We start from the raw sequence: 26,448 nt of genomic DNA, 5'->3' as shown, positions 1-26,448 counted from the left end.
GCTGCTCTCCCTGCCCACATCCGTCCGCCCCACAACGGGAAGGGCTGCGCTACTCAGAGAGGCAGAGCAAGCTCGGCGGTGGAGGACGGGCAGCAGCCAGGGGGATCACGGGCAGGGAGCTCCTGTCACGGCGGCGGCAGAGGCTGCCGGCGGGGGACAGGATCCCGCCCTGCCTGCACGGCCGGGAAGGGAGGGCGGGAGGCGGGTGGAGGAGACACCCTCCGCCTTTATCGCCCGCACCGCAGCGGGGTGTGCAGGCTCTCCGCGCCGCAGAGGAGCCTTGTCGGGGGGACAGCGACTTGCAGGAGCCCCGCTTATCCTGCCCCAGCAGGCTCTGTCCCGCGGACCGTGCCCCGGGGCTGCAGCCCGGCCCCGCCTCCCCCGAGGTCGATTCCGTGCTCTCGGCTCTTCTCCCCGCCGCGGCGCCCGACTTGGTTCAGCCCGGGGCAGGCGCTAGGAATAAGCCCTGTCCCCTTTGAAGAGCCTCGGTGCAGGCTCGCCTCTTCCCTCCCACCGCCGCTGCGCACTGCTCGGTCCCGACTGGGCCCTCCCGCCGGGGCGGCTCCAGCGGCTCCGGCTCCACAAGTTCCTGCTGCCCGTGCCCCGGGAGCGCGCACGAGGCTGGCCCGGCCGTCGGGGGCGCCGGGCGGGAGCAGCGGGAGCGGTGCCGGGAGGGGCGGGAGGAGGGCTGTTGTGCGGGAGCCGCCGATGCCGCTGTGAGATGGCATCATTCTGCGCGGCGGCGGCGGCGGAGCGCGGCGCGGAGGGGTGAGGAGCCGCCGCGGCGGCGAGGAAGCGAAGAAGAAGCAGAGAAAGGTGGAAGGAAGGAGAAGGAGGCGACAGCAGCTGTGAGGCTGCGAGCACGGTAAGGGCGCAAAACAGGCTGTGCCGCAGCCGCTCTGGTTTGCGGTCTGGCCGGGCTGCTGTCCTCGCTCCTCGCCGCCGCTCGGCCGTGGGCAGCCAGGGGGGTGGGCGCTGGACGGCTGCGATCTGCCCCTGTCACCGAGGGGCGGGGAGGAGGGGAATGGGCGTGGGGGCTAAAATGGCGAAGGGTGCCGTAGGGAGGTCTCGGTCTCTCCTTTCCGGCACTTCCACTCGTCGCACCCCTCGGGCTCTGCTGGCCGGGCCGGCGGCTGTTGCTTCTCCCCTCCCGATGCCCCACATGGTGTTCGGAGAATTGCTGGTTTTCCCTGCCGTCTCCCACTGTGGCTCGCGTCTGGACAGGGCTGAGGGCCTCTGGGCCCGCACCTGGCGAGGGGAGGGAGGGTCGGGGCTGTGGTGAGCCTGTGTCTCTGTGGGGCGGGGGGACAGGGAAGGGGGAGTGTCGCCGGTGTCCGATGTCAGCGAATAACCTTGTTTATTCCTGTCTACGGCCTTTGAGAGGGTGACTGGGGGCTGAGTCGTGACCTGTGTCAACGCTGAGTGGATTGCGAGAGGCTTTAGTGGCCAGGAGTCACTGAGGCAGCTCCACGGCCGGCCCTGGCTCGCTCATGTGCGGGGTGAAAGCAGAGGAGAGAAATATTGTCGCGTTTATGTTCACCTTTCTTTGGTGGAGCCGGGGAGGGAGGCGCTGAGGAGCCGTCTCCCCTCACGGTGCGCTGCTGTCGCCCCTCACGGTGCCGGGCGCAGGGGACACGGGGGGGCTCGGTCAGCGCTCAGGTTTTGCCTGTCTGCTTGTCTCTCGGGGTCCCTGTGAGGGGTGTTTGGCTGAGCAGACTGTGGGAATTGAAGACCTCAGAAGACCTGTTTGTGTCCTTTATCTTTGTTTATGTTGTTGCAAAATGTTACAACTCGGCGTGTTTATTTACTTGATTTTATTTGTAGTTGTCTTATTTTTGGAATGATACCAATTCTCATCCCAGTTTAACTAGGATGAGCTAGCTCTGCTTCCAGATCTATAAATGTTTAAACTGTACATCAAAGAGAGAAAAGGACTTAACACCGTCTGATTATTTTAATGAGAGCTCTTCGATGTTTGGGTGAAACTGTAAAAAAAGGTATTCATATTTCGGTTGTGCTTTCAAAGGGCAGCTGTGTCTTATAAAAAGTAATCAGGATGCCGTGCATTGGAAAAAACTCAGGTTAGGCAAGTTTAATAATACTGGTTTACTAGGAGATGCAATCACTGACTGCAGGTAGCTGGGTTATATATGGACATACCTCTGAAAGACAGTATGATCTTCATTGTAATAAGTCTACTCTTAAAATTGGTATTCTGGTTTAATCTCTGCAGTATAGAAACAAAGGGACTGCTATTGACTGTGGTAAAGCTTTACTAACTTGAACTGGTTGTATATTTTTAAAGAATTTTGTATACTGCCTTATCTGAGTCCGGTCAAGGTCTAAGCTGAATAACAATTTCTGGTTGATTTAAATACTAATAAAGATTAAATCAATTTACTTATAGAAAAAAAATCTGAGAATTTTTCATCCTTTTAAGAAAAATTTTACAGCCACAAAAACACAATTTACTTGGATTCATGACCAAGATGCTTTCAAATGGGGCAAGTAGAAATACTTCTGGTTGATGCTGCTTGTGAGCTTGTGGGTTTAGAATCCCTTTATCCCCTCTTCAGTGTGGATTTTGAGCTATATTTTAAAGGTCTAGTCCTGTAAGTGCTTCTAGCTTGAGCAGCCTAGTACTATCCATGGACTTTCCCCAATTACACTGTAGAATAATTCCCTTAAACACAAAATTATACTTGAAAGCTTGAGAGCTTTTGGACTGATTTATTCTCTTGGTATGGGACACTTTGTTACCAAAAGAATATGGATTATTTTTGTTTGTAAAATAGTTTACATTTGTTGTTTAATTTCAGTGAAAAAAACACTGTAAGTCAGCCAGTATGTTTTTGTTAAAGGGTTTTCAATAAACTTTAAATAATCACTTTGCCTACAAGTGCTTCTTAAATCACAGGAATACTGATGGAGCTCAGAGCCAACCCCTTTTCACGAGTCTGTGGAACCCTTGGAAGGAGAAGTGTCTGCTAGTTTTACTGGTATTCATCTTTTTATCTTTCAGTATGAAGTCGGAAATTTTGATAAATTGGAATTTCTCCCCACTTCCCTGTTGTTTTTCATGAAAGAATGTGTGTGGGGAAAGAGATTCCTTTTGGGTTTTGGACAGGAAGAATCAGGAGCAAGGATCTACAACAGGGAGTTGGTATCACATTCAGTTTCTTTGTACTTCCTATGCCATTAAAGCATTAGACTTGAAAATTAAGGTGCCATGATCCAAATATCATGACCTAAGCCATGTCTGTTAGTTGGAAATGGCTTCTCTTTATGCACTTAAGGTAAATACTTATTGCTAGCTTAAAAAACCCCTGCAATCTAAATCCTCCACAAAAACCCCCCAGTTCATTTTAGAATTGAGTTGAAATAACGAAGTGTGAAGGCTAGGTGAAGTAATGAACGGAGTGATAACCAAAATAAGTGCTTGCTGCAAGCTGTCTTTAAGTGATTCTTGTTAGTTACTTTTAGCTGTGGTAAAAAGACTCTTCCTGAAGACTGAAAAGGAGTGAAGCTTCTGATAAAAATGTTCTCTCTCTTTTAGGCAGGCCTTGTACTGCACTTGCCTGCTTCTGCAGAGTGTAACATTCACCTGAATTAAAAAAAAAAAAAAAGAAAAAAACCCTTCTGGCTCTGCCAGAAAATCAGTTGCATAGGGACTCAAAGTCAGAAAAGCTGCTCCAGTGTGCCTGTAATAAAGTGTCTGAACTGGGGCAGGATTCCCCAGTTTCTATGGTAGTGTCATATTAGCAAAAATCCTGTTATTTTTCCTCTCCTTGTGAAACTTGTAAACCAGAACTGCTGAACTCTTCATTTGAGTTCTGAGTTGTGCAATATGGTGACACTCTTCTATATTCTCAGGTCTGTGTCCCAGTGCAGGCAATAGGAGCTGGTTACATCCAGGTCCTTCTTTCCAAGTTTGCTGCCATTGCATCAGTAGGCCACATTCTGTGTCGGTGTTCATTCAGATTTACTGTGGTGTGCTGGAGTTCTCCTGTGGTTACATAAAGTGGCTGGAGGTAAGGATCATTGGAAATACTGGAGGTGTCACCACTGTTTTCTTGAAGAACAATAATATAGTTGGAAAGAGAAACCTCCTCTACTTACCAGCAGGAGTTGGGAGTGTCCAGAAGAGGCATTCCAAAGGCTTGTAAGAAAGATGAAGTCTTAGAGTGGTGCACCCTCTTTCCCTGCCCTGGCCCTCTCCCCTGTAGAGCACTGACATGGCACAGTTTTTGCTAAAATGTGCTATGATACCTTTAAGAGAGAGTTAGAGGGAGTTTTTGTTTTTAGTTGCTTTTTGTAAGAGAAAAGCTCTAATTACTGCTGCTTGTGATATCTGTTTGCTGTTTGAGGAGCTGCTGGTTTAATCAGAAGCATGTTTAAGTTTAGCTCTGTTTTCCAAGTGTAGTGTTGCTGTAGAGAGAAACACTGGAGATTCCAGGGAAGCTGTCAGAGTGGTTATAGGATGTCAGAATTGTTTACAGGGGAGCGTGCTAGGTTTGATTTTGTTTTGTTTTCATTGCTTTTTTTTTTTTTTTTAATTTCTTAGCATTGCAGGGAAAGTATGTCAGGAAAACCTTTAGGTTTCTTTTACATAGACATTTACTAATTATTGCACATACAGTAAGAAGTAATTAATCATTGCAGGTTTACATGACTGTACTGCTGTAGTTTTATAGCAGCCTATGTATGACAAAAAAATAATTCTATTTTGATTTGCTCTCCCCTCAGTCAGTGTTGGGGACTGTGTAAGTAAGTTGTTAATCTAATGTACAGTTTGGTAATTCAGTACTGTCAAAAAATCACTTTTAAAATCCTGCTAAAAGAGAGTATGGCTTTGGATTTAACTTACAAATTCTATTTAATTTCCAAGAGTCAGCTAAAATTTACTGAGCTGGTTGTGTTACTTTATAATGGCTTTTGACTAAAATAAAGTCATCAATAAAATTGGAGTGAAGCATGTGTTTAACAAAGCAGATTATGTTCTTCAGTTTTTATTAACCACCATTTTTCTTTCCATTGGAATATGTTAGATATACTTTTGTTCAGCTTTAAGTGGCTAGCATCTGAGCATACTTAAATGTAAGCAGTTCAAAACCTGAATACTTTTTTCTGAATAAAATTATCTGTTACACAGTAGGACAATCTCTTGATTTGTCTTTCGTGTAAATAGCCTTGAGAATGCAGATGCATATTAGTATCTGACCCCTCAAGTAGTTCAAGCAGCATAGAATTACTCCCATCTACTTTGATTCCATTAGGATTTTAGGCTTATTTTGCAGGATATTGTCTTGAAGATAGAGGAAAGCAATTTAAAAACTGATGAGAAGGGGAAGTCGGATTCTAAAGATAAGCAGCAAAATAATTCTGGTTTATGCATTTAAGTGTCTTCACCTTGCAGCCTGAAGTGGGCAGAGGAGAGCTCTCATCTGTGCTTCTGTGAGCCTGGAGAGCAGTAAACAGGATACTCTGCACATATTTCTCATCACTGGGGTTTTTAACCCAGATCTTTTGGTATAAGATCTGAATGGAGCCGGACATTAGCAGAAGAATCCTTGAAAAAAGGAAACAACAAAAAACTTCTACCTGTTCCTCATATAGGTGGGTGAAAAATATGGGAGGACTTTGGATTTTATGTGCTATTTCAAGATCGCCAGAAATTCTCAGTATAAATCAAATCAAATGAGTTGTAGTTTTCGAATGGGCTAAAGTAAACAGGAAAGATAAAGTTGTTAATCTGTAAAATTACACAATATGCTTTGGCATCAAAACTGAAAAAATAACACATGTCCAGTTTTGAAACAGAGTGCTGTGATAGCTCTTGAGAAATTCAGAAAGACTTTTTTTTTGTTTGTTGTTTGTAAGGATGGAGTAAAGCTGTTGAGCAGATCGTAATACCTTAGTCTTAAAAGCTGATCTTGTTTTTATTAACTGGTGTACCAAAATTACGTACACATTTCTCTCTTGTATTTCCTAGCGTCTGTGATGACATAAAGTTATGTTTGTAAGCATAACAGTTAAAAAGCAAAGTGAAATATGAGAGGAAAGCTCAATAGAAGATGAATAGTAATAAGATTGGCAAACTTCGCTTTTCTCCTCAGGTTAGAATTGTGTAAACTACTGCTTCCTAAATTTCAGTTCCCTTTTTTCCTCCATTCTTGGCAATATTTATTTTCCACTTCCAACTATCTTTGTACAGTGTTATCTTTTTAAAAAATGATCACTTTTCTTACTTAGTAGCTGAAAAGGTTTTGGGCATTAAAATAAAAAAGAGAGGAAAAGAAGATGGATTTTGACTTCAAGATGCCAGTTACAAGGACAGTAAAAAAATCAGTTAGTATTGAAAATCTGGTGGAAGACTGATATCTGTATGTCATTCCAGAATAAAATAAATCCCTGACTGAATGTCTTGTAAGAGGTTGCTGACAAAATTTCGTCATGGGATGGTGAATTAAATTGCATTGTTAAGGGAATAGCCATGGGAAAGAAAACTATTTGGAATCTTACTTCATAACATGATAAAAAGTCTTCTGCTAATGAACTGACAAAATCGGTAATTGAGTAGTGAAAGTTGGACCTTCAGATGGAAATAACAGTGGGTAGTGTAATATTTGGTGATAGGTACATTTGCTGTGTTAACATAGGAGACCTAATGTAGGAAAGAGTAGCTACAGCTATTCCTCAAAATGAGGTGTAATGAAGTATTTGGTACCAAGAACCAAACACAGTGAAGAACTGTTTTACAAAAATGTCCCATCAGAAATGGAGTAAAAATCTAAATGTTGGAATGTATTCAGAATATAACATATATGAGCTTACATGCTATTTTTATATTACTTACATAAGCGTATTTGTTACTGTTCTATGGGAAATGGTTTTGGGAATCTCCCAGATATTTTACAAATGAACTGTTGTGTTCCTTTGTTGTTTGTATTCAGTGTTTGATCAGGAAAATATAACTGATTGAGAAGAAAACTATCAGAGTAGTACAGCTTCTGTGCAAATAAAATGAAAAATGTTGTTAATTTTTAGCATTAAACGAAAGTGAAGAGAGGCCTCTAGCAGAGGCACACAGAACCTTAAATATTAAATATAACTTTCAGCTCATGCTGTTAATCCTGTGTCATATAACTAAACAAAGAGGTATTAGAGAACACTTCGAAAAGTTGTGGAGGGTAGTCTATCAAGAAGTAATTCTTACACAGTTCAGTTGAGATTAACTGATGTATGATTCAAAATAAAGAACAAACAGACAAGGAGAAAATCCATTGCTAAGAAATAGGGATTTTAATAAAAATATCATAGAGATAGTATTTTATACATAAACTAAATGTATTTTAAAATACTTTCAGAGCTGAAACTGCCCACTGTAGCTTTTTTTTTTTTTTTTTTTTTTTTTTTTTTTTTTTTTTTTTTTTTGTTACAGTTTGTTTATGTTTTGGTTGGTTTTTTTGAATATAACTGTCAGGGACAGTCTACTTTCAGAGCTGGTTGCTGTTCTTGTCTCTTGTATAAATCTGTCATGCTGGTTGCTTCAGTTTCAAAGCTTTAAAGGCTATAAGTAATCAAAATGGATTAAATAAATCTTTATTAGCAGAGACATATACTTTGGGCTGCTTTTCCTGCATGTTTGAACATTTTGTGTTTCAGTCCCTCCCATATAACAGAGGGGAACTAAGAACATTTTCCCAGATGTTTAGTGACACTCCACAGCTTAAAAACTGGTGTTTCTAAAGGTTGATGTAGAAGATGTAGGAATAGACTAAAGAATAAAACAGACAATGTCATCATGCCACTGTTTCTGTGCACAGTGCGTTCCTAGCTTGAATGAATGCTTTGTGTATTTTTTCAACTTCTTCTGTGTCCTGCCCCATCTTGAAAGCTGTACAGTACAACTGGGGAAGGCACAAGAAAGGACAGCAGGAGGAGGAGAGATTCGTAGGGATGAAGACTTAGGCAATGACTAAGCATTTCTAGTGCTCTTCAGGCTGAATGCCTGTCTGTTGACCATACTATGCAAGTGTATATTTTGTGAGTAAAAGATGCTGGAGATGCTTTTCTCTTGCTTGTCTTCTAATATCTACCCTCACAAGTCCCTTGAAAACCAACCTGAATTAGGGAATGACTTTGACCTCCTTCAGTGGGAAGCTGGTCTTTTCTGTGCACTTTTTGTAGCCACCTGATTTCAAAGCAGTGTTGCTCACAAGAATAAGCTGTTAATAATTTTAAGTTTTATAACTTAGTCTTTAGCTTTTATCTAGAAAGGATGCTGACCTTCATGAAAGTGTGTTTTCATTCACTGTTGCTTTTGTAATGATGTGTTAAACTTACTATGCAAGATATTCTTTTGGTTCAGTATTGACCCTTGAGAAGTCAAACTTTGGGCCCTTCTGGTACAACCTGTTTTTTATTAATTTTATTAATTAATTAATATTTTTATTTATTAATAAAAACAGTGATCTGTTTTTTATTAATTTTCATGTTCTCAACTTGCGATTTTTTTTTTGTAGTTAAATTTTGGAATCATATTAACTCAGACTAAAATTGGATTGGAAAATAATTAGCAGAAACAGGCAACTGTTTGTTTTAGGATGTGAGAATTATTCATCAGCTTAGAGCCCTGGTAAGGATCAGGTTGAATTCTCTAGCACTGTAGAGACTGAAGGGCTATTTTTGAAAAAGCAAGCGCCAGTGCTTGGCTGAATGCTCTCAGGTAGCAGTAGGGAAGATTAGTGCAGTCTGTGACTGGAAGTAGGACAGACATGTTTTAGTGTTTTAACACTGCTGAGATTGACAGCTGGAAAGAGCCTTGCATAGCACTTTTAAAAAATCAAATATTCAGAGAAAAGAGAGTGAGAACATGCAGTGAATTCTACTTATACCTCTTTGAGCTATTTTTTGAGATAAAGTTACTGGTGAGAGGTGGATCACATCAAATGTCTTACTGACAAAAATTGCGCAAAACCCTTTCTGCCACTTTCTCATAACACTGAGTAGGCTTCTCTTCCCCTCTTTGAATTATTGTTTTTTTGTGACTTATCAAAACAATGGGGAGGCTGGGAAACTATTTTGTGGATCAGTAATAATGTATTTCCCATTATTGGTCTTCCTTAGTCACCTTTTTCATATCCCATAAAAACATAGTGGGGGGGATGTAAGAGTAACAGCAGCACTCTTGGTTAATGTCTTAAAAGTTGTTCCATGTTTGCTAATTTTGCTATGGCTGCAGCAGAGTGTGTTTACACCATTCAAAGCTATTGTAACTAATAAGGTGGTGCTGACAGACACAAATTCCTGCAAGTGGATTTTATAAGCTATCTGGGCACTCTTGGTATGTGCTCAGGCTCTCTGCCTGTTCAGAAGCTCGTAGTTCTCCATTTTCCATATGGTGAAAATAGGTTACCTACATAGTTTAATATGGAAGTACCTATATGTAACTAGGGGGTAAAGTTTTCTGTTTGCAGTGTAGGTACACTAAAATCTGCCCATATTTTAACAATCTATCTTAATATATTGCTTTACATTGCTCTTGATGCAAGTCTGATGAGCAATAATTTATACTAAGCATTAGAATTTTGCATAACAGAAGACAACCCAGAAGGCTTGTGTGGCTAGCATATATAGTGTTCTGACAGATATGAGAACTATTTAGCTAAATATTAGAATTAAGGAGAAAATATTCTTCCCTGATATCTTGACATATGTGTTGGCCTTTACCTACCATTGTTCTGTTCAAGAAACATGAAAGTTGTTTACTCTGTTTGTTTCGCTGCGTGTGTATTTTTATCTGTAACACGCAGAGGAGGCATTGTGGTATTTTTCAGTATTTGGCATTGTGGTAGGAGCTAGAGGCATCATTGTGATTAAGATTTGCAAGCAATGCATGCTGTAAATATTTTGCGGTAAGTTGCTCTGTAGCAGTGGAACTAGGCTCCATACAGACTTTTCTTACAATTCTTTGCTTCACGTGCTGTTCTAGATCTTTCTTACTTGTAATAAAAAAGGTACTGTGTGCTGCTGCAGCTCAGACTGATTCTGAGCTTTCTGTGGTGTTTCTGCAGCTTTTGAGTCAGGCAGCGTAGAGAGCTTGAACTCACGCTGCAGCCTTTGCTCAGCAAGCACATGAAATTGTGTCTCTTTCCTCTGCTAGGCTATTGAACTTTGTGAAACTCATGGGAACTTAGTGTTTCAGAAGATATTACTTCTCAGTTCATTTTAACTGAATTTGGTGGTGAACAGATTCACTTAGAGGGATGGAGATGAAAGGAAGAGGGGGGAGAGGCAGGTGGACAGTATGAGTCATGCATGTGATGTTTGCTTGGGAAAACAAGGCTAAAAAGGTCCAAGTATAAGGCAGACCAGAACAGCCAGATGTGTGCAATGGAATCATAGTCATTTGTCTGGGCCTCTTGCATAACACTCGGAAATACAGTTTTTTGTAAACTTCTGTAATGGTACTATATTTTTTCTTAGACCCTTATATGAGGCTGGTAATACGTTATAGATAATGCACAGATCAATTCTGAAGCATTTGTAGCAATGGTCAATGAACGTACTTGAAAAAAATGGAGAAAATGCTGTTTGTATATAGCTTGCTCTCTATATCAATAGCAGTAGATGAAGATTTGGTTTCTGAGATGGAGGGTTGGAAAATGCATACAACTTGGCTTAAGAAGGAGAGTTTATATTGTATATAAATATACAGTAATATTTATGTGAAGAATGTTAGAATTTGTCCAAAGGAGGAGTAGAGGACATGATATGAGGGGCAGCTCAGGATACTGTGTTTGCTTGGCTTAGAGAAGATGAGATGCAGAGGTGACGTCATTGCTGTCTACAGCTCCCTTATGATGGGGAACAGATAAGGAGGTGCTGATCTTCTGGTGTGCAGTGATAGGAGGTGAGGGAGTTGCTTAAAACTGTTTTGGTTTGGTTGGTTAATCAGAAATTCTCTGCTGAATCATGGAATGGCGTATGTTGGAAAGGATCTCAAAAGTGGGGTCAAGCACTGGAACAACCTTACCAGGGAAGTGGGCATGTCCCCAAGCTGTCAGTTTGCAAGAATAAAATAGAGTACAATATTTCAATTAGCAGGAACCTACAGTGATCATCTAGTCCACCTGCCTGAGCAGTTCAGGGCTGACAGCAAGGTAAACTATGTTGTTAAGGGCGCTGTTTGAATGTCTCTTAAGCACTGATGGGCCTGGGGCATAGACCATCTCTCTAAGAAACCTGTTACAGTGTTTAACCACCTTCTCAGTGAGGAAATACTTTCTAATGTCAGGTCTGAACTTCCCCTGACTCAATGTTGAACCATTTCTGCATGTCCTGTCACTAAACAACCTGGACAGGAGATTAGCACCTCCCTCCCCAGTTTTCAGCAGACTTGATACTGGTCCATTCAACTCCATCTGGTTCATTGATATAAATATTGAACAGGACTGGCCCTGGAACTGAGCCTTGAGGAACAGCACTGGGATGGGTCACCAGTCCCATTTGGTACAAGCCTTTGAGCTCTGCCCTTCAGACAGTTCTTCACTGAGCATACCATGAACCTGCTCTTCCCAGTTGGGCAACTTGTCCTGAAGGATGTTGTGAAGAACAGTATCAAAAGCCTTGCTAAAATCCAGAACTGTGTCTGCCACCTTCCCTTCATCCACAAGGTCAGAGACCTTATCCTAGAAGGATATAAAGTTAAACAGGATCATTTCATGATCACAGCTGCCAAGAGAGCAAACTACTGTCACATCCCCCACGAGTTCTGTATTCACGAATAGAAAGTCTGGGAGGGCATCTTTTCTAGCTGGCTCACTGAGTACCTGTGACAAGGAGTTACATCCTACAGACTTCAAGAATTTCCAATACTTCCTCATCACAGTGGTATGGTGCTCCTGATTGATATTAATTGAAATCTTTTATGAGGGCAAGGGCTACAAATTCATAGGTTTCCCCTAAATTGCCTTGAGAATAATTCATCAGTGATTATGTGCTGGCTGGGGTATCAGTGGTAGACACCCACTGCAACAACTCTTTTTCTTCCATACTAATCCTCTCTCAGGGGCTCTCAATCATATCATCACTAGCTGGAAGGATGTGCAATCAAACCCTTGCTCACAAATAGAGCAATTCCTCCACCTTGCCTGCTCTGCCTTTTGCTCCTGAACAGCCAGTAGCCCTCCTTCCCAGTGGTCCAGCCGTGAGACTCATCCCACCAAGTGTATCCCAACACCAATAATATCATAGCCCTGGGAACTGACCAATCCATCCTGTTCAGGAAGCATTTAGACAGTGCTCTGAGATGTTTTTGACTTTATATTAAAAGATGTTTACCTTTTATGTTGCACTGTGTGGAGTCAGGAGTTGGATAGGGTGATCCTTGGGGTTGTCTTCCATCTCAGAATGTCCTGTGTTTTAAGAAGAGTTACAGTTTGCTTTCCACTTCAGTTCTCTGTCGATCTGCTGCAGGGTTGGCAACTTGGAACTTAGTAACAAAATATTTACAGTGTATCAGGCAGATCGGAGTATCTCTGGAGAAGTTGTTGGTTTGCTGTCAGGGAAAACTAGTGCCTTGTCCTATTGTCAAGGCCTTGTAACTCTTGGAAGAGGAGAGTGCTGAAGCTGACATTCTACTTCTGTGAAAGCAGATCCTAAGGAAACCACTACTGTGTTTATATCAGCAGTATGTACTGTGGCCTTGGTAAAAAGATGAGAAATCAAATGCTGCTATATCCCTGACTCTTCTGGCTGGTCTGAAGATTCACTCCCAAAAGTATGTTGATGAAAACAGAAAGCATGAGGATATTCTCACAGCTTTCTTCTCATTTGTTTTGTTGAAGTACTAATTAACAAGCTTTGGTCCTTTTCCAGATCTCTCAGCCTCAAGTAATTCTCATTTTTTTAGGGTAATACTTGTAAACTGTTCTTAGATAAAGGAGTGAGGGACATTGTAAGTTGAAGATGGTTTTGGTAGTATGTTTGTGTTTTGACTGGAGAAGCAAAACATTCTCTTGGCAGAAGATACCTGGGGGTCCTGGTGGGCATGAGGTTGAACATGATGCAGCAATATGCCATGGGGACAGAGGGTGACTGGTTCCTGGGCTGCATTAGACAAAGGATCTCAGTCTGGTTGAGGGAGGTGGTCCTTGCTTTTTATTCAGCACTGGTGATGGGGCAACATCTGGAGCGCTGTGCCCAGTACTGGGCTACTCAGTACAAAGGAGACATGGATGGGCTGGAGAGAGTTTAATTAAAGGCCATCAAGATGATTGAGGCACTGGAGCACCTCTACTTAAAAAAAAAAAGTTTCCAATATTCACCATTAGCATAGAATATGTCCTACAGTTACAAATGTTTTGAATAGCACATTTTACTGTCCTTTCAGGTTTTCCAGATCTGTTTGTATAGGTGATATTTATGTGCCTGATGAAATAGTTATTTTTTTTAGCATATGTATTTTAAACTTCTCAGTACCTAAGGAATTGGAGTAAGTACTAAAGGGATCTGAAGGAATCTTATGATCTTGATAAGTAGCTAACTATTCTATTAAGTAGTTTCAAGTTGTTAGCTTTGCATTTTTATAAACTATCCTAGATTTTTTTTTAAGGTAGAGACCTACATTTCAGTCCCTCAGTATTCCTCTGACTCAAGTTTAGCAGTAGGTACCACAGAAAATAATTTGTTGCTCAACAAACTTTACTACAATCTTTGCTACAATCCTGTCCTAGAAGTTCTGTCACTGTGTATTTCCATTGTCTGAGAAGTAAAATCACTGCTCTTAGCATTATTTTAAATGATCAGGGAAAAACTGATTTCCATTTCTAGTGTCTTCTAAGCTGTTAAACAATGACACATGCTACTGTTTTACAAATGGTATCTCATAGGTGAGGAGGCTGTTCAGTACTACTCACAGCATCTTACAAATTTACTGGGTAATTATTAAACTTATCTATGCTTTATGATTCTGAATACATTTTGTACCATCTTTTGCATTCAGTTTGAGTGTAGAACTATTGCTTAAGTTGTTTTCACAAGGATTCTGAAAGTTAATAATCTTTCCTTCATTGAGCATACTGTCAAATAAGTTGGGACTTGTAATGTTTCAGGTTCTTCAGTTTCATGCATAATTTTAAGACATAGGTAGAAAACCTGATGGTAAGCATGCATGCTACTTTGTTGCATTCTGAAATATTTTTTATTTGTAACATATGGATTTCATGTGTACTTTTGTGTGGAATAATTAAAATATCTCCCAGAAAAATTTTAGATTATATAGGTATAAAATGCAAAGAAAAATATACATAGGACTGAAATTTAAAGGTAGCAAAGGTGACAACAACAAAAAAATAAGAGGTTCAAAAAACAGGAAGTGTTTAAATTCATGCAGATAAAAAGGTATGGGAATTGGCTGCTTGGGGCAAAAACAGAATACCAGAAGATGTGGAACGTGGTTTAGTCTGTGAAGAAAAAAAAAGTAATACCCCAGTGTCATATAAACAGATCTACTAAGTTAAATTGAAAGAATTTCAGACATTCAGGGTAAGGCATCCAGATTAAAAATCAAAGGTTAGAGCTGTTTGTGTAACTTGGACTTTGTTTTTCTCTCATATGTCTAGCAGGAGTCACACATGGAAGCACTGTTTACTGGGCTTTGCCTCTGAACCATTTCTTTCAGTGTATCTGTAAGAATGACAAAAAACCCACCTGCTGCTTAATGGTGCTTCATTACTCCATAGTTCTTGTTCAATTCATTTACTTAATTTCAATTAACTGAAGCTTGTCAAGGCTTTTATTTGACATTGAAAAAAAATCTCTTCAATGTTTTTGCAACTTCTAGTAATTTTAAGTGTGACTTAGTGCCTGCTTAACTATTACAATATGTTCATTTAGAGCTTTATATACCCTTGTTAAAGTCTTTGCCAGCTAGAAAGATGTGTAATGTGAAATAATTAAAACAATAGCATAGCTAGGAAATATTTTCTTTTTCTTTAAGTTTGTTCTTGTGTTCAAACAATTTTGGCTCCTTAACAGGAGTGCAACAGAGTGCATATGTCAAAGAGTTCCTGTAAGTGGCTGAGGCATGTCAAGGTACCATTTTGCCAGCTTTATGAGTATTTTAAATTCTGGCATTCTTTTGAAAGGAATCAAACCAGCAAATATTTTCATTAAGTGTATAAGATATCCATGAATATAGCTTTTTACTGGAAGCTATAGGAGTAAGGTTGTTTCACAGGAGTATGGTTGTTTTTTCTTCCCCTGCCTTCCCTCATACACCAATTAATTGCTGATTAATTAAAGCTAATACCTTGGCCTACATGATGTCTTGTCTGTATCCCTAGTCCATTGCAACTAAACCAAAATTTGTATTGGGCTTTACTGTATATTCCTGTTTAACATACATCTGTTAGAAAAGAGAGTGGAACTGCAGACTTTCTAAATTGGCCTGAAATAGTAAATTGTAGAGAAGGAGAACATCTCAAATGGAGGAGAGATGAAATTTTTGTGAAGAACAAATTAGTTTTGTATTCAACATGAAGCAAATGTTCAGTGGTTCTCAGAAGGCCCTGCTGGTGTTTGTGATAAGTATTTCCATTGCTCTTAAAGTGGCATTTGGTTTGTGGTAAGGTTTGTGGCATTCGAGGAAAGAAAACTTTAAGTTCTCTATTTGCCTGTGTGTAATTATTACTGTAATTTTAACTTTTGATGATCAGAAATATCCATATAGGGAATGCCAAGTCTTTTTTTTTTTTGTAAATGTTGCAGAGGGCAAGAAGAATTGTAGAAGTAACTTTACTGTCCTGCTCAGTGTAAGAAAGGCCAACGTGTTTTTGGGTCTACAGATATTCCTCCAGATCTGTTTCAGGTCTGGCTTCTGTTTGTGCATCTCAAATTACTGAGGTGAACGTTTCCTGATGGCAAAGGGAGAAATCCTTAATTTTTAAAATGATAATAGAGTTACTGGTTCTCTCTGGAAGTAATACAGTTTTGGTTCTTTTTAAAAAAAAACCAGTTAATTAGACATGTGTTCAATTAGCTGTGACAAAACCATCAGCATTTTAAACGTTGATAAATAGTGAAATGGACTTTTCAATCAGAACTGTGTTGAATAAAAATTCTGGATTTTCAAAGCCTTAATGGAAAGAGATTGATTAAGAAACTTATTTGCATCTGACTTAAGAAAAGGCATTTTTTCTCTTTTTTTTCCTTCTTATTTTTACATCAATAAACTTGCTTCTGATCCTATACTTGCTGATTTTCATCAGCCTGGTAACTCCCTTCCCTCACCTAGCCTTGTTTCTTTGGTGGAAGAAGAGGGCCTGGAGGCAGGACTAGAAGTGTGGATGATTTTCTGTGCTACCCAACAAAGTGGAACAGATGTCTTTTCCTGAAAGATGCTCACACAGGGTTGCTGTGTCACCCTGCATGCTCCACCATGGGCAGAGCTTCCCTAGAATCTTTCCTTCCCATACTTCACACTCAGAAGAGCTACAGTACAGAGATTCTGGCACCTACAGCCTTCAAAATCACTGTTCACTTCTGTAACCTTTAGCATTAATTGTTTATATTAATGAATTAAAGTAGAAAAAAATTTAACTGATTTCAGTGATGGGATTTTTCATATGTTATGAAGTGATATCACAGGTAATTGGACCATGCTATCTTGGTACTTTTTTTTCTTATTCCTCGCTTGATTCTTGTGGTGTCATATGAGTAAGAAAGTAGTTTTCTCTCTTGGTGAGTGTGCTCTTTTACATCTGAGTGCCTTGATTCTTCATTAAATATCTCCTCAATTACTGGTTCACATCATCAGGCAATTTATAAATGTGTGTTTGCTGCTCCAATGATACTTCTTAACTTTCAGCTTTACAAGAAATACCTGCACTAGATGCAATCATTTTCAAATGAGTAATGCAATTTAAAATGTGCCTGCTTAAATTCTATGAATAAGTAATTATTCTACTGACTGAAAAATAAATAAATGAAATATTCACTGTAGTTGTTCCCTTTGATTTCTGATGTTTTAATAGCATTTTGAGATTTGGAGAGTATTGCTCACAGAAGTGTAAATTTTATAAATGTTGTTATTGTTAAGGAGACTGACTTCCGTGAAACTGTTGATTCATATGAATTAGGAGATATTCATATGAATAAGGAGATCCTTTAATTTTTTAATAGACTTCTATGTTGTCCATGGAATGGTTTTGCTTGTGTCTTCTTTTGTCCTAATCAATCTGTAGTTACCCAAAATAACATATGACAACTGAAGTAATATCAAAGTATCAGCTGTAGAAGTTAATAACTAGATTGTACTCTTCCAGTTGATGTAACAGTTATGTATGAGGAGGGTGGTTTAGAAAGAAGGGTTGTGATCACTGTGGTCTTCGTGGGGTTCTCCAGAGTCTCAGTGAATTTTTGTTGTCCTGGAAGTTTGAGGCTGGGAGTGGTATTTGTATGTATTGATGAACAGTTCTGAAAAGTAAAGCTTCACATCCTTCAGATCAATGAAGTTTAACCTAGACTTTGAATAAAGAGGCGTAGCAAGTTCATATTTGGGAATGTGTGGTGATTGTAGCCATGTCAGAATTAATCCCCTCATTTTCAGGAAGATTATAACTACAAAGATGGTGACTTACATTGCTGTATGTAATCCTCTTTTTAAGATTATGTAAAGATAACCTCAAAGATTTTAACCCTTAATTGACATATTCAAGAGCCAAACTGGGCATTTATTTTGAGAGACAAGAAAAAGGGATTTAAGCATGAGGAAAAAAAAATTTGTCCATGATGCAAGAAAACCGTAAATCTTGCCCCTATGCCATAGTGTTCCCTTTTCCATTAGTGGTAAGGACTTGCATTATTTGAATTCTGACTTTTGAAATTGTTTAGTTAAAAATCCTCATCTTTCAGTGTTTCTTCACTGTCTGTTTTTCTTTCTAATGGAGCCTTTTTTGTAAATTAGATCAAGAAAATACAGGTATTTTGCTTTTGACATTACCCTGAATGTGAAAACTGTTCAGTCCTCCTAATGGAGTATTTTCACTTTGCTTGGTTTAATTGGCATCCCATGCATTTCTGCAGATCAGACAATGTGTTTAGTTGAAATTTTGTTTATTTTTGGCCGTGCAGATATAATTTCTTCTGGCTCATCAAGACGGCAGGTTGCTAGTCCTTGAAACTTTCAGATTTTCAGTATTGGAAGAATCCCTACTAGAACTTCCAGAAATCTTCCTCAGGTTAAAAAAGGTTTTTCCTCTAGTAAAGTAAAAAAATGATGGTAGTCCCATCTTCATGTAAGTCTGTCAGTTCTTCTACTTATGGGACTTCTTTATTGTCCCTGCTTAGTTTCATTCAATATGTGCGTGGTATCTCTGCAGCAGCCTTGCTCCCTAGAAGCCCAAGATTTTTGGGAACATTTATATCAACACTCTTTACTTCCAGTCTTTGTTAATTTTGGACTGCTCTTTCATGGCCTGTTATCCCAGGAGAGCTTTTCATGTCTTTTACTTGAGTATGACAATCCATACTAGTACCTTACAAATGTCGGTAATACTGTTTTTGTCAGCACTGCAAACAGTTCCTGTGACAGAGTTCTTGTCTGCTGTCTCACCTCACCTCTGCTCCCTGCCGTGTCTGCACCAGTAACTATTTGTCAAAGGTTGAAGGGCCAAGTTTTGGATTATGCTTCTCTTTTTTAACTGTGCAGCAGCATTTGTCATATGTTCAGACCAGCCTTTAGGGACTAATAGATGTTCAAAGCTCTGGATAAAATAATTAATCTTGTACAATCTAGTTTGGCTGACTTTCCTTCTTGAAGGCTTTGTTTACCTGGAGTAAAAACATGTTTGGAAATTAGTATGACCCAGTGTGCATCAGGCAGTGAAGACTTTTTTTTTTTTTTTAAATATTAACATTAGAGTGGCTTTTTGGATCTTGAATGAAAATGACAAACATTGTCATGTGAGCAGGCTGTATCCTGAAAGAATCAACCTTCATCTGAGCTGATTAGGCAATAACCTGTTAATTTAAAAATGTCAGTAACTGAGTTAGTGATGAAAATAACTGATGACTAAAGCCTTAAATAAATTAAATGTTTCCTTTCTCTTAGTTCCCAGCCCGTTCTTGATTTCTAATCAGTTAGGAAAGGATGAGTGGGCTGCAGCTGTTAGAATCTTTGGAACCTGATGGAAACTGTTAGAATCTTTGGAACATGATGAAAACAGAATCAGTCAGTTCAACTAAATTGCTCTGTTCAGTAAAGCCCTTTTCAATATAAACCATGACACAAAACTTTATGTATTGTTGTTAAAAATCTATGTTTATTTTTAAAAGTTTAAATGCTTTTAAAAAAACTTTCCTATATTTTAGTGTGTTTTCCTAAATGGTATTTGACATGCATGTCAGTATTTAGTTTACAGCATAGCGAAAATGTGGAACTATAATAATTGCTTAGGTGTAAATGCACCTAAGTGTACCTTATTGGCAAGAATATAAAATAGATTTCTGTTATAGAAGGATGTTAATTCAGCAGGGTCAGAGCAGAACATTGGGGGACTGTTGTTGTGGGTTGCAGTCATGCCCCTCAGACGACCACAAGCCTAACTTTGTTTCATTTCCATCAGCTATTGAGATCTCCCTCACAGTGCAATAATTTCTCCCAGGTATCGTGGTCATTTTTTCTTTCAAGAGGAATGATGCAAAGCTAAGTGTAGTGAATTCTTGCTTCCCTGTTATCAGAAGATTGACAAACGTGTTTGCCAAATGGAGTTAGCAGCTTAGTAGCTTGCAGAGCCAGAAACTCAGGTTTAGGCAAGTGGTATTGCAGATAAATCAGCACATGAAGTTTGAGGAGATTATACAATGAACTGTCTACTCGAGAATTCTGACACTATTTATTTATTTCTGTATTTATTTTGTTTCGCACATCCTTGGTGTAAAGTTAAAAAAAGGACAAAAATCATCCAACCAACCAAATGAAAACCAACCCCCCACCCCAGCATTTTAGATCTACATAGGTTAAACAGTTGAAGGAAAGAAATAATCATAATTTGTCAATTACAGAGGTATGCCTAAACTAGTTTTTTAATGTGTGTTTAGAACTAGATTGCAGATCTTGGTTTCTTGGGAAGAATTTGAATTTATTTGAGTTGTTTGCATGTGTTGCTTTTATGATTTCCATATCAGTAGCCTCCAAAGTGAGGTGTAGAAGACCATCCAGTGGAATGTGTGAAGAAAATCTAGGACTTATATTTTAACTGAAAAATAAGAAAGAAATTAAGCTTTATTTAATATTGATACTGGCACCCTCTGTAGGTCTGTATGTTGCATGGTCTGTGTCACGTTTAGTTCATGAGGTGTCCTGAAGACAGATTTAGTATTGCACAGTATGATGGGGTCACAGTAACACCTTCATTTGTTCATTCACTTCCAGTGTATTGTGATGGAGGCAGTTTACTTGGGCCCAGTTAGGAGGATTTGTGGATTATAATATTTAGTTTTTACAAAGTTTTTACAAGCAAACCCTCACAAAATAGGCAAGTAGCTTTAAAAAAAATCCTGCAAAGAGACCACGGATTGAAGATAATACTAATAATATGAATAATAAGAACATGGCAGAGCTGATGCTTCTTCTACTTCTAGCTTGAGCTCTTGGTCAGGTGTATTAAGAGATAAAACCATTGGCTATTAGAGGTGACAAGAAGTCAGCCAAAACAATTTGGTTTATCAAGAATGGTATTTCAAATACGGATGTACATCCGCTATTGGAAATGATGAACATTGTTTCTTGAGGTATCAGCTGATGATAGTATGAAGCCATCACAATTAGCAAGGCATTTAAAAGCTAAGCACCCAAAACATGAAGACAAGCGTACAAGCATCTGCAGGTTTTTTCAGCAATGTTGAAGTCATGATGAACTCAATCCAAGATTTTACAAGATTTCACTAAACTTAGTGACAGGTCATTAGAAGCCTCTTTTGAGATTTCTCAGTAGCAGAAGACACAGATTCTGTTGGGGAAGCATTTCCTCTTCCTGTGGTACTATAAATGTCTGAAATAATACATGGTAAACAATGTGGTGACAAACTAAAACACATTCTTTTGTCAGCAGATACTGTTGGAAGATGTCTGGAAAACGTTGCCAAAGTTCTGAAGAAACAAATATCAGAAAAAATTACACAGTGGGAGAGGCTTGCTCTACTGACACTTGGATAAAAGTATAGGTGTTTGTGGTGTGGCTCGACTTATGGTGATTGCTAGATTCTGGGTCCATAATGAAATTCACAAAGAACTAAGTCATTAGGGAAAGATGTACCAGACAAGAGACATTCTTAAGCATAAATTCTAAACAGTGTCTTCTTAAATAACCACATTTTTTTACAAAAGTAACCACAGATGGAGTGGCTGATTTGACCAAAGTAAAAAAGGTTCTTGGCTAAGGTTACAGGTTGGGCACAACTTGCAGAATTCATTCACTGCAACATGCATAGGCAAGCAACAAGAAAGTTGGAGCCCTAAGTGCACAAAGGGCTGCAGGATGTCATTATTGTGGTTCATTGTATGAAAACAAAACCTTTAAGTAGTTCAGTATCCAACATAATCTGTAATGACACTGGGTGTGACCAGGAAGATCTTGTGTACTGTGCAGAGGATCACTAGTTATCATGGCAAAGTGCTTAGAAGAGTTGTAAAACTTGAAGATTAATTACATGTTTTATCTCACAGAAAAAAACAAGTGTTACGAATTTCCTGACCTGTTTTGTGATAACAGTTAGCAGTATGCTGACTATCAGTTATTTAAAAAAAAAAAAAAGACAATTAAGATACTTCACTTGAAGGTCAAGATGGAATTTTAACAAGTGAGAAACCTATTGTTTTTTGAAATAAACTGATGCTATTGAGAAAGTATTTTGAAAATGGATGTTTTGAAATGTTTCCTAGTGTGATTTTTGTTGCCAGAAAAGATGTGTCATCTGTAAAACCTTCTGTATTTGTAGACTTAAACTTGGAAGCAGAATTTCCTTATCTGCTTAAAAGTCCTCCCAGTTAAGAGTTTCAGAATCTGAATTTTTTTATAGAAGTATAAAAATGTGCCTTCCATTGGTTTACAATAACAAGTGATTGATATCAGGGAAGATGGAAAATTATGGCCATATTTCAAGAAAAACCTTTGCATAATTAGTGGATGAAGATGCAAAATGAGTGTCATGATTTACAAAGTGTAGCCAGTGATGCACTTTGATTTGGATGTACATATCTCTGTAAAATATGTTTTCCAGCTATGACAGCCAATAAACTGAATTTGAAACTAGGCCTTCAAATCACTGTATTACAAAGTGCTAAGTCAGCATTTTAAAAAATGCTGAAGAATATTCAATCACATGGGTCTTACAAAAAAAACCCCACTTTTTTTGGTAAGAGCATAATGGTTTTTTACCATTAAAATATTTAAAAATACTGTTTATTTCATCTTCATTTCATCCTTTTAAATTTCTGGTTTTGTACATTGTAATATATACAGGGTGTATTAGTAAAATGGTACATACATTTAATGTAGAACTAACTACACATGTACTGGGGGAATGTACTCAAAGTTTTCATACTTCTAGAAGTGCATGATCAAAAAGGTTTGGTGACAGCTCTTCCCATATTGTTAATTGAAACCAGTTGTATTCACCAAAGCAAATATGTGGAAGTTCATCCAGATCAGAGAAAATCTATTTTACACTTATATATTCTTTTTGTGTGAAGAGTAGTTGTCTGATAGAAACAGAATGTTTTACTCCTGGCTGTGTTTCAGGTGTAGTAGCTCAGGAGGACAGGAGTGATGCTGTTTGCAGGGTATGTGCTGGGATGCCCCAGCTGGGATCTGACACACTCAGTTTTAGTTGCTGAGTGGTGAGCTGGGTGTCCTTGTGAAGCGCTTCCTGTCTCAATAGATGAGGGAAGTGATTTGTGGGTGGACAAATCACCCACAGTGATTTGCAGTGGGGCAGGAAGCTGGTGGCAAATCTAGGGATAGAATGCAAACGTTTGTCTGAATTGCTGTCATTACTGAGTGTGTTGTTCTGGTGACAGCATGATTTTCGAGCATGTAAACATTTCAAACGTTTTGTTCTTTTGAAATTGTTGGTGCTCAGCTTATCTGAAATCAGACCATAAGTATGTTTTCTAGAGAGAGAATTATTGATGTATCACAGCTGAATTTCTATTCTTGCCTTACACAGTTGTTCTAAGCTATGTAAATATATATGTTACTGAAGTGTCTTGGCATCCTTAGGTGTAACGTGGGACAAATTTCCAAAGTGATTGCTTTTTTTAGCTGCTGTTATGAAATAATGTGTTCTGCTGTACCTAAATAATACTTGGTAACTTCTTGATTAGTTGAACATTTTATTTTTATTTAATAGCTGTAGCTGACATGCAGAGATAAGTACTTTTTAATAAGCGATCTTGTTTGCTTTTTTTAGGCTGAAGCCTAAACCTCTGACATGGCCACAGCCTCACCAAGATCTGATACAAGTCACAACTGTAATGGAAGATTACAGATGCAAGTAACAGGCAAGTAGTGATTTGTGTCATAGAGATTTTTACAGGAAAACATATGTATTCTACAAAAGCATTCCTGGAAGTGAGTGTAAAAATGAGCTAGTTAATATCTTAATTAATTATATGAATGTTACAGTTAATAATGTGACTATAATATATGTAGGTGATTTGAGGCTAAATAGAGATTATACAGTGAGTTGCATGATAGAGTTTAATAAATCTTCAAAATAAAAAAAAGGTATTTTGTACAACAGTACAGAACAATTGCAAGAAATTTTGCTTGGGAACAAGTGGTTAATGACTTGTATTCTGAAGAGGGAACACAGATTACTGAAATTCTAGGAAAAAGGTGGTTGTAGTGAACCCCAAGCTGAAAATAGGTACAATGTTTTAGTGAAGGTGGAGAACTGGAGGAGATCACAGAATTTGCTAGCCCTTCAGAAGATTAAGTTCTTTCATTAAATATCAGGTAAATATTTGTTGAATATAATATCCTTAGGGCCACTGGTTAGACTTAACAGACATATGGAATAACTTAGGTTGGAAAGGGCCTTTGGTGATTCCCTAGTCTGATCTTCTGATGAAGGCAGGGCTACCTTTGAAGTTGGATCAGGTTGCTCATTTTTCAGTATCTCAAAGTCTGTAGATTACCAGCTTTACTTGTGATAAGCCATGTCAATTTGAACGTGTTTCCTTCTATCCAGTTACAATTTGCTGTGAAGTCTCTTTTTTTCCTTTTGCTCTGCTGGTGTTCATAGTTTGAGGCAGAAATAAGCCATCCCAGTATCCGTGGAAATTTCTGGAAAACAGTCTTGGAACTTTCTGATTGTGCTGGGGACACTTTTTCAATAGTTGTTGAACAGACCAAGAATGCATTTTGCTACTGATGGACGAGGACTGGTCAATGATGTGACAATTGTTGTCAGTCTGAGCTGCTCTGTCTGTGGGATGGCAGAGCAGGACTGGGGTTTCCTGGTTGTCTGAAGATAAGCAAAGTGCATCTAAATAAGCAATAGCTAATAGTGACAGTGTTACCACAGTTAAAAGTAAAAATGTTACCAGCACATAGGTAAGATACTGTACATAAATACACCTACCATAAATATATATATGTGTATTTATGTGTATAAGTATTATTTTACCATTGATAACTAACTTGAGCTTTCCAGGGATTTTGAGAAATCTGGGAATGCTGAAGTAAAAATGGATGCTGAAGTAATAATGGAAGTAAAAATAGGAATATATTAAAGCTATCCTGAAAAAAACTTGGGAAAAACATGAGTAAGATACCACATCTTAATAAAGGCTGCATCTAAAGAAAGGTGCATCTTGCTAGATGATCCAAAGATGGCCAGGTTATCTGAGCAAGAGTTGAAGAGTCCCCCAAATGGATATTTTATGAAATTAGATAAGAGAGGAGCCTCAAAAATTATTAACCTTATGTAAGGAGCACATTACTCAATAATGTGATGAATCATCAAAACTGGCAATGACTAATAGCAGAGATGGAGCTGCCTGTAGATTGAATGTATATATGTAACTGTAAACTGACTTACACAAATGACCCTTAATTTCAGATCTGTGTCTACAGAAATGTTTTTTTTTTTTTTTTTTTTTTTCTTGTGCTAAGCTCCTCCTTATGTAAATAGTCTTGTATTTTTCTGGTATTGGGACTGCTTTTGACTCCAAGAAATCTGGGTCAGGGCTCAAATGGGAAGGAGTCTTTACAACATTTGTGGTTAGTTTTCTGAAGGTTTAGTTCTCTAAACCTAGTCTTTATTGCAGGATCACAGGAATGAATGCCAGTGGCATTCTGAGTAGTAGGAGGCAGAGGAGTGTGGGACTGTAGTATTGCTGACCTACACTGCATAATTATGTGCAGTTTTGTTTATGCTGCTGTAGAAGCTATAATTATTTCAAGAACTATACTTAAAAAGCACTTTTATAAAGGCAGCAAGTATCATAGACTCATTTTGCAGACAAAGAATTTGTATGGAGTGGTGACTTGAGTTTGGACAGATACAACATGTTGTAGGCATGCTTTGCCATCAGTATTTGTTCAAATATTCTTGGTGAGATCTTGTCTTGTTCTTTTGGAGGTATTGCTGGTATTATTACTTATTCATAGTTTTTTTAAGATGTCCTAACCAAAAGATGATCATGGTCTCCTTTTATGTTTTGGGACTCAAAAATTACTAACAACATGTAATCAGACAAAAGAAGGGGAAATTAGGAGGAAGCTTGAATATAATTATTAAATAACTGTGTTTTAATAAACGTTGTATTTTCCTTTGGAAAGTAAATTCTGGAGGAAAATGTGGAAGAAGTAGAGGTTGTCAAAGCTTAAAAACATCATGATTTGAGATGAAAAAATATGACTTGTGTGTGGAATTGCAGTTTCAGTTTACTACAATCCAGCTTTCATCAGCTGGATGAAAGCCTTTTATAACCCATGATGCATTTCTAAGGCTGGGCTTTTCAAATGTGAGGAAGTTAAGTTTGCACCTTTTATTTGAAACAAGTAAAAGTCCATGGCTAATTCCTTTAGAACCTTGGATGGTTGCATCCCACTAACTTTTAAGTGACTAATGTTTATGTCTCAGAATACTGCAATTCAGAAATACGTCTCCCTTTCAGTTCAGTAAAATTCCACATTGAGTTAGCAAGTACCATAAAGGACAGGAAGGGGAAAGAATTATTTTCAAATGTCTGAAGATACTCAGCCTTGTTTTAGTTTGCAAGTGGAGTAAACAAGAACCACACTGAAGCAAGGGAGGAATTAGAGAGAAGGCAGAGCCAGCAGGTAAATATAGTTGAGAGTCCATTCTTGTGGTCTTTTCAAGACACCATCTACCTGAAATAGAATTTAAAATCTTGGCAATTGGGCTGCT

The 26,448-nt window shown here is 38.7% G+C and overlaps 1 protein-coding gene across 8 annotated transcripts in view; it reads left to right on the top strand.

Moving 5' to 3' along the window:
• The first annotated feature begins 361 nt into the window (after window positions 1-361).
• WWP1 (WW domain containing E3 ubiquitin protein ligase 1) overlaps window positions 362-26,448 on the top strand; it is a 59,172-nt gene continuing 33,085 nt past the window's right edge. For 3 of the 8 annotated variants that reach the window (XM_058820322.1, XM_058820307.1, XM_058820276.1), the window contains exons 1-2: window positions 364-865; window positions 23,479-23,569. In XM_058820322.1, the coding sequence (XP_058676305.1) occupies window positions 23,500-23,569 (70 nt within the window). In that variant the 5' untranslated portion in view covers window positions 364-865; window positions 23,479-23,499. Of the gene's footprint in view, window positions 866-5,550; window positions 5,617-11,008; window positions 11,166-12,692; window positions 12,785-23,478; window positions 23,570-26,448 lie in introns of those variants that run through there. The other 5 variants (XM_058820292.1, XM_058820314.1, XM_058820329.1 and 2 more) reach the window with 5 other exon arrangements.

Source organism: Ammospiza caudacuta, chromosome 1, assembly GCF_027887145.1.
Source record: "Ammospiza caudacuta isolate bAmmCau1 chromosome 1, bAmmCau1.pri, whole genome shotgun sequence".
Lineage (NCBI taxonomy): Eukaryota > Metazoa > Chordata > Aves > Passeriformes > Passerellidae > Ammospiza > Ammospiza caudacuta.
The sequence above is the reverse complement of the archived record's forward strand: the minus strand, read 5'-3'. Positions and strand labels throughout refer to the sequence as shown.